This window comes from Gossypium hirsutum, chromosome A09 (assembly GCF_007990345.1).
Source record: "Gossypium hirsutum isolate 1008001.06 chromosome A09, Gossypium_hirsutum_v2.1, whole genome shotgun sequence".
NCBI classification, from domain to species: Eukaryota; Viridiplantae; Streptophyta; class Magnoliopsida; order Malvales; family Malvaceae; genus Gossypium; species Gossypium hirsutum.
Window position 1 is genome coordinate 82,355,909 of NC_053432.1, and position 12,169 is coordinate 82,368,077.

General features: G+C 31.6%; 1 protein-coding gene and 1 pseudogene across 2 annotated transcripts; one reads left to right on the forward strand and one right to left on the reverse strand.

Annotated features, from left to right (window-relative positions):
* LOC121206339 (linoleate 9S-lipoxygenase 5) lies at nt 1-3,619 on the forward strand. 2 transcript variants are annotated; one of them, XM_041077239.1, is made up of 8 exons: nt 1-322; nt 445-734; nt 824-1,403; nt 1,484-1,569; nt 1,661-1,768; nt 1,850-2,154; nt 2,227-2,490; nt 2,572-3,619. In XM_041077239.1, the coding sequence occupies exons 1-8, from the start codon at nt 103-105 to the stop codon at nt 3,338-3,340; spliced, it is 2,622 nt and encodes an 873-aa protein (XP_040933173.1). In that variant the 5' UTR covers nt 1-102; the 3' UTR covers nt 3,341-3,619. The 2 variants fall into 2 exon arrangements, with proteins under 2 accessions (XP_040933173.1, XP_040933174.1); XM_041077240.1 differs by lacking the exon at nt 1-322 and having other exon boundaries at nt 590-734; nt 868-1,403.
* Nucleotides 3,620-4,887: 1,268 nt separating this feature from the next.
* LOC121206340 (primary amine oxidase 1-like) lies at nt 4,888-9,063 on the reverse strand (annotated as a pseudogene).
* Between the last annotated feature and the right edge of the window lie 3,106 nt (nt 9,064-12,169).

Below are 12,169 nucleotides of genomic sequence, written 5' to 3' on the forward strand. Positions count from 1 at the left end.
CAACTCCAACTCTACAACAAAAACCAGTTTCCGAAATCCTCAAATAGATCATTGGTTTTTTTTTTTTTTTTGGTTCTTTGGGTAGCTTTTGCAGCTTTTTTGATGGGGTTTTGTGGGAAGTTTTGTGGGAAACCAAAAACGAAAGATAAAGGCATAATGGAAGAGGATGACGAGAAGATGAAGATCAAAGGAACGGTTGTTTTAATGAAGAAAAATGTAATGGACATGAATGATCTCACTGCTTCGTTTCTTGATCGAGTTTATGAGCTTTTTGGCAGAGGTGTTTCTTTGCAGCTTATCAGTGCTGTTTATACCGATCCTGGTTAGTTTCTTTGTTTTATTTTTCTGGGTTTTTGAGCTTAATATAACTTAACATGCCTGCTATTATGTCACCTTTGCTTTGAAGTAATGTTCACTCGGTGTTTGTTTTAATACTTGTATCAGCCAATGAGATGCGAGGGAAGCTTGGGAAACCGGCAAATTTAGAGAAATGGATCACAAAGATTACTCCATTAACAGCAGGGGAAATCACGTTTTCTGTCACATTTGAATGGGATGAATCCATAGGTGTCCCTGGAGCTTTCATAATAAAGAACCGACACCATAGCCAGTTCTACCTCAAGACAGTCACCTTAGAAGATGTTCCTGGTCATGGCAGGGTTCATTTCGTTTGCAATTCCTGGGTTTATCCGACACATCGATACAAGTATCATCGAGTCTTCTTCTCTAACAAGGTAACTTTGTTGTCCATTTGCAAGCATTTTGTTTGGTTTTGTTAATATTTGGGGTGATATATATATAACTTTGATGTTTCTGGTTTTAGACCTACCTTCCATCTCAAATGCCTGTACCCTTGCGTAAGTATAGGGAAGAAGAGCTGGTGAATCTCAGAGGAGATGGAAAAGGATGTCTCAAAGAATGGGACAGAGTTTATGACTATGATTTCTACAATGACTTAGCGATGCCGGAAAGGGGTCATGATTTTCATCGTCCAGTTCTTGGAGGATCGTTGGATTGTCCTTATCCCAGAAGAGGGAGAACCGGTCGGAAACCACACAAAAAAGATTCGAGAACGGAGAGCAGACTGTTTCTTCTAAGCTTAAAGATTTATGTACCACGCGACGAACAGTTTAGCCTCGTGAAGTTCTCAGATTTCGTTGCCTACGCTTTGAAATCTTTGTTTCAGGTACTTATCCCAGAGGTTGCAGCATTATGTGACAAAACCATAAATGAATTTGATTCCTTTCAAGATGTACTTGATCTTTATGAAGGTGGTATCAAACTACCAAATGATGCCACTCTTAAGAAGATAAGGGATTGTGTCCCTTGGGAGATGATCAGGGAACTTGTTCGTAACGACGGTGAGAGATTGATGAAGTTCCCGATGCCTGCTGTTATCAAAGGTATATATATTCGAGTCATAGGTTTAGTATATTTGAGTTTTCTCTTACGACTTACAAATGACCCCGTCATGTTGTTACAGAGGATAGGTCTGCTTGGAGGACAGACGAAGAGTTTGCACGAGAGACACTCGCAGGCGTCAACCCAGTAATCATCAGTAGGCTGCAAGTAAAATACAACATTTTTTGTATTTCACTATCTTTTATCTCAAAAAAGTATTTATGGTCTAATCTAAATAAATCATATAACACGTATGTAGGAATTCCCCCCTGCAAGCAAGCTTGATCCTGAAGTATATGGAAACCAGAAAAGTACCATTACAAAGGAACATATTGAGAGAAACATGGATGGATTCACTGTGGAAGATGTGCTATTTCACACTTTCATCTGTTTTTTGCTAGTTTGTAATGTTTCTTTCTAGATTACTAATTGGTCTCTTTTGATTCAGGCTCTAAAACACAACAAATTGTTTATATTGAACCATCACGATGCCTTGATGCCTTACTTGGCAAGGATAAATTCCACTACCACAAAGACTTATGCCACAAGAACTCTGTTTTTCCTACAAGAGGATGACACGCTGAAGCCATTGGCAATCGAGTTGAGCTTGCCGCATCCGCAAGGCGACAGCCACGGTGCTGTAAGCAAAGTTTTCACCCCGGCTGAGGATGGTGTTGGAAGTTCGATCTGGCAGTTGGCTAAAGCTTATGCTGCTGTGAATGATTCTGGCTACCATCAGCTGGTTTCTCATTGGTATGATGCTGAAATGCCGATGCTTGATGCTTTATGTATTTCAAATTTAGCAACTTGTTGTCATGTTTGCAGGTTAAACACCCATGCTGTAATCGAGCCATTTATAATCGCTGCTAATAGACAGCTGAGTGTGGTTCACCCTATATATAAGCTTCTTCATCCCCATTTCCGTGATACAATGAACATAAATGCTTTGGCTCGTCAGACACTCATCAATGCCGGTGGTGTACTTGAATTAACAGTCTTTCCAGGAAAATATGCACTTGAAATGTCATCTGCTATTTACAGGAACTGGGTTTTCACTGAACAGGCTCTCCCTGTTGATCTAGTTAAGAGGTAAATCTAAAGCCAAGCTATATACTGATATCTTTCATTAATAATTTAAAGCAAACACCTTTAAACACCCTTTATTTTCAGAGGAATGGCAGTGCCGGATTCGAGCTGTCCCTATGGACTCAAATTGATGATAAACGATTACCCATACGCCGTTGATGGGTTAGAAATCTGGGCCGCCATTGAAACCTGGGTAACCGAGTACTGTTCTTTCTACTACCCATCAGATGAAACAGTAAAAAACGACACTGAAATCCAATCATGGTGGTCGGAGGTCAAAAACGAAGGCCACGGCGATTTAAGAAGCGAACCATGGTGGCCGGAGATGAACACATTAGCCGATCTCACCCAAGCATGTACCATCATCATATGGATAGCTTCCGCTTTCCACGCAGCTGTCAATTTCGGACAATACCCATATGCCGGATACCTCCCAAACAGACCAACAGTCAGCCGTCGGTTCATGCCGGAACCAGGCACCAAAGAATACGACGAGCTCGAAAACGACCCAGATTTGGCTTTCTTGAAAACAATCACCGCACAGTTCCAAACTTTACTAGGTGTATCACTTATAGAAGTCTTATCAAGGCATTCAACCGATGAAATATACTTGGGGCAAAGAGATACAGCGGAATGGACCACCGACGATGAACCCTTAGCCGCATTTGAAAGATTCGGGAAGAAACTGTTGGAAATTGAGAGTAGGATTATGGAAAGAAACAATGATAGTAAATTGAAGAACAGAGTTGGACCGGTGAAGGTGCCGTATACATTATTGTATCCTAATACATCGGATTATAGCAGAGAAGGTGGGCTTACAGGGAAGGGAATCCCCAATAGTATCTCGATATAAAGCTCTTTGCCATTGGCAGGCTTTCCATGGCAGGAAAGTATCGATTTATGGGAATATAATAGGTTTTCCCTTTTTTTTTTTTTGGGTGTGTAAACTTCAACCAAAAGGTAAGTTAGAGATGTCAAAGAATAAATTAGATTCATTGCTTGTGCAGAATTAGATTTCTGGATATGATCGGAGAATATAGGGAAGAGTGGTCCAAGTGGAGAGGATGACTTAGGGATGCCAACTTTATTTGGGTTTAATCCGATAATTCTAGCATTATTTTTCGATTTTAAATTCGAATTATTAAATTATTTATTTGATATTTCATTATGTTATCTTCCAAAGTAAATAATAGGATACCCATTGTTCAATCTGAATCAATTATCCATACAAATAAAACCAACTTAAATGATAAATGTATGTAAGTTAGAGAAATAATTGTATAAAATTGTGATTCTATGTTATCTTAATAAAAAAATTTGATTTGTCATTCTCTTATTAAAAAATAAAATTTTTTACAATTTCTTCTCATGCAAATTAGTATGGGTATAGTAAAAATAATGTTGACGTGACAGGTCCAGTCAATAATTTATTAATGAGATATCGATAGAGTAATCATTTTAAACAATTTTCTTAAAGGATATAATTAAATTAATAAAAATTAGATTTATCAAAATAGGAATGATTTTATTTTAAGGTGACTAACAGGATAAATTTATCCAATTAATTTCAACATCAACTTCAAATTTACTACAAATAACAAATAAAATATACAATCAAAATCTAAACCTATAAAATAACAAAATGAATATATGCAAATACGTACTGAATGGGTAAAAGTACTATATAAGCTTTTATATTAGATTGTATTTTGCTCACTCTACTTAAAAAAAAAGATAAATTATTCTTTAATGTTAGGGTATTGAACAAATTGGTCATTTTTATTAAAAAAATCATTTGTTTTTACTATTAAAAATTAGCGTAACTATTAAAATAACCAGATAATAACACATGGTGTGTTACGTGTATTTTATGTTGATATATAAAAATTAATTTATAATAGTATAAATTAATGAAAATCTAACAAAATTACTATTTTACTCTTTAATTTATTGTATATTTCAATTATTAATGTAACAGTCATTGTCTATGTCCATGCCAACAAAATATTAGATTGATTAAAAATCATTTGGGTTGGGTTCACTATTTATTAAAATCTTATATATATTATTTCAACAATTGGAAGTTGGAATAGAATTGCTAAAAATTAAATTCAAATTCTTTTATACATTTTTATTTTATAAATACTTTTTTATAATTAAAATATTTTTTGTACTAGTTTAATATTTTCGAAGTTTATAATTATCTCTCTTAAATTTTTTTTACATAGTTTAAACTTAAATTCTCTTCTTAAAAATACAATATATTTTATGTTTATATTTATAGTGATATATGCATTCATTTTAAAAGAATTATTTATCTCGCAAAAATAAATAATATTATTTTTTTGTTTATTTTTGTATTAAAATATAATATTAACACCTGATCCACACAGAACTAATCCAATATATACCCAGTATTTAGAGTGTATGTAGTAAATGCAATTTCTTTTTCAATCTTCGAGTAAACATTTTTTTTACAGTGATTAAAGTATTTTTTCTTTGTTATTAATGTTACATGTTATGTTACATGGCAACATCGTATTAAAGCAGCAAAGGATTGGATTCGAAAAAATTTGCCGGCCGAAGCTGAAACTCGCTATGAACGGTCGGCATCACTGGAAAATCTTCTTGATATGGAATGTGATGGACGCCTAAGGTGTACCATAAAACTATATCTTTGTTTTCTATCTTTCTATTCCTGCAAACAACATACCCGTATGATATATTTGTAACTGTACACAAATTTAAAATAAACTCAACGCATTATTATTTGTTTCCATCAAATTTTGGTAGTAGGAAACAACATATTTAGTGTTTAGGATTTAAGATTTAGAATTTGAGTTTAAAGTTCTGAATTTTAAATTTAAAGTTTGAGGTTCAAACCTTAAGATTCAAAGTTTTAAGTTCAACAAATTAAATAAAAAATTACTAAAATTATGTATTAATAATATAAAAATTTATTAAAATATTTTTAAATAATTTAAAAAGTTATGAATGAAATGGTGAAAAAATTTATAAAATAATTTCTCAATTGTATTCGGTCTCAAAATAATCATTACCCCTGTCCCTATAAGAAAAAAATTAAGTAAAGCTATTACCTCTGGCTCCAGACGGCTAAGCCATCATCTCCACGGCTTCTATCAGCATAAAACCCACCAGCCCATCTCTCTGACTTATTGTATGCTGTCACCCAAACTTGGTATTTGGTGTAAGCGGTCCTAATTTCAGGATAATCATCGTCGGCTAAGAGAGAAGTTATCGGCTGCCCCGGTATTAGTCGGTAAGCCACTTGATTTCCGACCTTTGTTTTCTTATTTGGGTTCGCAATCAACAACTCAGCTGGCTCTAAGCCAAGCCGTAACCGAGCATCCGCTTCCGTTTTAGCGGTTTCCGTAACGACCCTCCAATAGCTTTTTCTTGGAGAGGCGTTAACGTCCGTTACTCTTGTTGTTTTTGGTTTGGCTCTGACGAAGGAGTTGCTGTTACCGTCAACGTCAATATCAAGGTAGTATGTGAGGTAATGGTCGTGGTTAACGGCGACGGTGTTGTCGGCTACTAACGTTCCGTAAACGTCCGCCGTTATTTGCTTCCTATTTGTGTAAGGACTGCCTTTCAGCAATAAAATCCCCGTCAAATCCACCTGAGAGACAACTAACGGTTAGCATGAAATATTTTAATTATTTTTAAAATTTTAAAAAGAAAAAAATATAATTAATCTATTCGAACTGAATTTATATTAGTCGAAAAAAATTATGTAAATATATTTGTAAATAATTTATATTAAAAATTAATAAAACTTTCTTTAATATTGAAGTTTCAAAGATATTGGAGTTATTTACCTCTTCTAACTTTAAAAAAAATCAATTTAATCTTCCTATTATTATTATTTCATCTTAAAATTAAATGGTACAGTTAACATTTTTTTTAATCTTCTTCACGTTGCACATACACTAATTGCCACATGGATGATACACTAACTTTTAATTAAAATTTTAAATTTTAAAAAATTCAAAAAATTATAAAACCTATTTTTAAAAAATTTAAAATCATTAAAATTGTTTAAAATTTATTTTTTAATATCTTTTTAATTTTAAAAAATTAATTAAATGATACAAGTCATCTACATGGCAATTCACGTGTATGTCACATCAACAAAGTTAACACTCGTTAACTTTTTTATTTATTTTTAGGTAATTTGACAAAAAATACAAGTTTAAAAACTAAAAGAGGCAAAAAAAATTAAATGAATAACTAAAATGATTTTTTTATAAAGTTGGAAGGCCAAAAAATAATATTGAAGTTTCAAAGATATTGGAGGAGTGAGAGAGAGGTAGGTACTTTGGCCCTTTAAAATAAAAAATTACTACTTTAATTCTTCAAAATTTATAAAAGTTTAAATTAATATATGGTAAAACTATAATTTACGGTTAAAATGTTAAAATTTTAATTTAGTCATTTTAAAAATCATAAAGATATAAGTTAATATAATGATGAAATTATAATTTAGTGCTCATAAAAATATATAACTTAATCTCGACCCCTCCTAAAAAACTATCTAGCTTAACCCTTGGATATTGGTATATTAAATTTAAATTCCATCATTTTTAAGTTATTTTGAGTTTATATTGTTTTTATATAACTTGTATAAAAATGTAAAAAAAAAATTGTTACTTTAAAAAAATCAGTTAAATCTTTTTCTGATTGTATTAATGTCGGATTAACTAATAACACTAACTCAATCAATAACTCAACAATTTTGATTCAAACAAGAATCTATACCCGACTCAACTCATTTTGACCATAGAAAGGCAACAGTCCAAACTTGAACCAACTTGAATGTGAAACAATACAATTTTAAAATGACCTAAACCAATAACTCAAAATTATTTGAACCTTAGTGTAAAACCTAGATGATAAAACTTGAATGATTTAAAATCGAAAATTTCAATTAATAAACACGAAAGGACCCATAATCCTAACCCTAAAACAATACTAACCTAAAATTAATCCAAATCTAAAATAGTATAAAAAATTCAAAACCCTAAGTAACGCAATTTAAAACCAACCTAACCCGTTGACATTGATTCTAAAATATACAAAGTCAACCCATAAGAATTAAAAGAGTTTTAAAATGTGAAGGTTTAAGAATCATACCCCAATTTTAATGGTGCCACAATGCTTGAATTCCCAGTCAAGTACGTAGTCGTAATTTCCCACGGTAGCTATCATTCTGACAACCAATGTTTTTTCTGGTTGCCCACTCCTTATCTACAAAATTCATTTCAAACAAAAAACCTAAGCTCAATAATTATTAGGTCAAACTGTATATGAAATTTTTTTAAAATAATTTAATGCATATTTTAAAAAAAAAATTTAACAGTTAAAAAGTCGCATAGAATACCTTACCACAGTTCCAGGGTTATTAATTTCAGCATGTCTCCACGCAATATCACCTGCATCCCTTTGAAATATGCAAATAACCTTTTCCATTTTCATAGCCTGTCCGTCTGCCCCTGCCACGTACCCGTCCATATACTCGGCATTCGCCGGACAATCGATCAATGGCTGCAGAGTGCTTGCGGATCGTCCAAACCCGAACTCTCCGATATCCATGAAAGTCCTGAAATACCATTCGCTTTCGGGGTCCATATACGGCACGAAGGTTTCGGACACATGACCCCTGTATAGAACCTGACGGTACTTCTTCATTCTCGCATCGAAAATCGAAGCTGTCGATATCACGGTCCCGGCTCGAGCATTGAATCCCACATGGAATTTCCAGTTACCCCATTTCACGTTGTTTCCTTCAATTTCGAACCCTTTTCCCGTCGCGTTATTACATGTGACCGGATCAATCTTTTTGTTCGATCGGAAATCGGTTCCCTCGGCTTTAGGTACAGGAACTCTGAATCGATCGATGTAGTTCGTGATACGCATTGAATCAACATCGATGAATAAACTAATCCCTTCGATCGGCCTTGCGTAGACATTAACCGAGCCTCATCGATAGTAACATGTGATCCGAAGAGTTCGTTTTGTCACCTTTTCGCCGTACCAACCAACGGTGAGTGGCACACAAGAAACTTCGGACATGTTTAAACCCCTATTCACAATTGATTTCATGAATTTTGGGTATTGAAAAGGCAGTCTACTAGCCTTAACAAACTCATTAAAAGTAAACGGAGGGTAACCACGACCGGTATAAACACGGTTCGATTCGATCGATCCACTGGCTAAATCAACAACGAGTTCCCGTGTCTCCCCTCCAGCTCGAACCACCACCTTAGCTCGTCGAAACTGAGCGTTTTTGTTTGTTTTCTTCGAACATAACCAGCTAAGAACATCGATTTTCTCCGGTTCTTCGAGATCGACGAAGTGATACGTAAGATTAGGAAGCGAACCGATACTCGATTTATCAACTATGAGCTTTATCTGGTTTAATTCAGTTGGGGTAAGGGGATCTAAAGGATGATGATGAAAAAGGCTCAGACTTGAACAAAATTGTAATAAAAAAGCTAAAAAAAACAAAGGAATAAAAGTCATGGATTCTGATTTATCTCCAAACAGAAACATTTGACTAAGCTGTCATGTTTTTAAGACAAAACTAAACTGTCTTGACCTATATATAAGGGAATATTTATGCATATAATAAAAAGTACCCAAAGGACAAGACTAGGTCCAACTGCTAAATTAATGGAGGGTTTGCTCACCACAAAAGCATAATATATAATCACTGCCAATTGCCAACTGCTCAATCTTCCCATTATAAAATTCCTGTCCTTTGAATATTCAATGCAGCCTCTGATACTTTCAACTCTTCTTTTATTGTTTGTTACTCTTTAAAGTCTTCTTTCGGTGGCAAAACGTGAGTAAATGTAGTAATTATATCAGGAGGTAAATTATATTTTATTTATTTTATTTAAAAATAAATAAATTAATCTCTTTATATTAGATTAAATAGTAAATTGATTATTTTATTAAAAATTTCGTCCATACGGTTAAAAATTAATCCTTGTCCATCAACGTGAGGTACATATGACACGTCATATATATATGTTATTATCTGATTATTACATGAGTCACACCAATTTCTAATATTACAAATGGATGTAATTTTTAATAGGAATAATTGGTTTGCTTTTTTATTTAACATACAAGAAATATTTTGTACATCTTTTTAGTAGAGAGGTAAAAATAAAATTTGATTCCAATTATATGAGGTTTCAGGTATTTTTACCACAAAATATGACATTCAGTTTGAGAGAATTAATTTGTTAAAATGTTGGAGGGCTTAATTAATTTTTTCAAAAAATTAAAGGATTTAATTAAAACTTCTAAAAGTTTTGAGAACACTAATAAGAATTTTCAAAATTTTTAAATTGTCTAATGATAAATTTTTTTTTAAATTTTCGAGGTCTCCTAGCATTCCCCCCTATATCTTTTTTACTTTTTTATTTTTTTTTGTAAATCGTATAATTCTATTGAATCTCAACTTATCTAAAATTGAATTATATCAGTCTTTCAATAAATAAATAAAACATTATTAAATTAATTTTTTCTATCCATAAAACCCGAATTCAAAACTTTATTTAAAAGATATTAAATTGTTTTTCCTTCACCTAGACTGGATATATATCAACGTTATAAATTAATAATTTTAACGCGGATCACGTCATTTGCATGATGAGATTATTGTGTAATAAAAATCTTCCTTTCTAAGCGGGACATTGCACATTGCCCCAAACTTTCAAAGGGTTACTTTGCTTGCATTAAGAGCAAGAATAACATGATTTACTTTGCTTAATATATATCTACATGTTGTCTTTTCTTATAATATATATTATCTGCAGAATGAAACATGTGCTGTGGTCCTGTAAATTACATAAGTTATTGAGCTGGATATATTTGCTGCAAAAACAAATTATTGTATTAATTAAAAATCTGTCGATTGAATTTTAATTTTATTAGCATTGATATTGTTGTCAATGAAGGGAGACTTGAGTTCGAGTGCGTTAAAGTGCATTATCCTCCTATTTATGAGTTATGGAGAGGCTATAAGTAATTCTACATATTATGTCAAAAAGATTAGATATAAAAAAAGTGAATTGAAGAAAATTTGATATTTAAGAAATAGGAAAATAAAAAGTCAATATGTTTAAAATATCTTTAAGTAAATACATTTATGCTTTTATATTTTTTAAGTGTAAATTAAATTATTAATAAATTTATTTTTTAGACACTTAATTTTAAAAAAGTTATAAAATGATTGACTAATTTTTTTAAAAATTTAAATCAGTAGAAAAATACATTTTTTAGATTCGCTGCTGTATAATTAATTTATACTGCTTGATAAACACTCACTCTCTTCTTTTACTCCCAAACATATTGTTTCCTTCCTTTCCTTTTAGATTTCTCCTTTCCTTTCTTTCAAGTTTCACCATTTTTTCCCTCTTTCTCTCTCCCTTTTCCTTTATACAAAATTGGTGTTAAATTACCTCACCATGTGGTGCAATTATGCAAACAAACAATTGGAGCGTAGCTATGGAGTTAGCAAGGGCCCGGTTTCTCTTAAAATGAATCTTTTTTCATCTATACTATTTAAAATTTTTAAAATTTTAAATTAGTAAAAATAAAATTACTCTTTGTCCTCTTTAAAAATGATAAAACATTAATTTATTCCTTTAAAATTTATAAAGATATAAATTATTTAAATAGTAAAATTATATATTTACTATTGTAATAATTAAATTTAATTTTGACTTCTCTAAATTTTTTTTTGACTTCGCATGTAAGTTATTTGGAGCATCATTTTTGTATAGACTAGCAAAGGTACGTGGCTTGGCCTGGTAATTTGGGCCCAATCCTTCCTAAATCCAATATCGTTGAATACCCTGATTTAGCATGGTTTTTTAGGGTTAAGTCCCTGTACTTGAAAGCTTTAGATTTAATCATTTTATTTTAATTTGGTCATTTTCAGTATTTATTTTTTTAAAATTTAAAATTTCAATCATCACCAATTGATAATTGTTAAATTCATTAAGTTGAGTTGTATTATTTCCGAAATTTGATATGGTAAACATATTATTTTCACATATTATTCACTAAAAATCTGATCAATGGATTAATAAATGTTATTTGCATCAAGATTGAAATTTTAAAATTTTTAAAAAAGAGAGACTTAAAATGATGCAATTAGAGAATATTAACTAAATCTACAATTATATGCATAGTATAGGACTAGTGATTGAATTTAACAAAACATGTAAGGTTTGAGGTAGGACTAAAATTTCAAATTTTTTTAAAAAAGTACAAAGATTAAAATTGACCAATTAAATGACTAAATTTAATCAAAATTAAAATACATGAATTAAATCTGCAACTTTTTAAAAATATATGGACTAATTTGAGCACAAAATTTTCTTTTGTTTTATAGTAATGGTGGGAAACGAGTTGAACTATTTTCAGCTGAAAATTCAGTTACAACATTATTGGATGAATAGAATTATTAACGATATTCGTTGTTAAACTATTATCACGAATTATACACGTAAGTTGAATTCTATCTGAGCGAAAAATGAGCAAACAAAGTTAAATATTTTCAATGTTTTATGTATTTAAAAGATAATTTTCTTATATTTATATTTAAACATTTTTTAAATAAGATTTCAAATAATGTAATCCG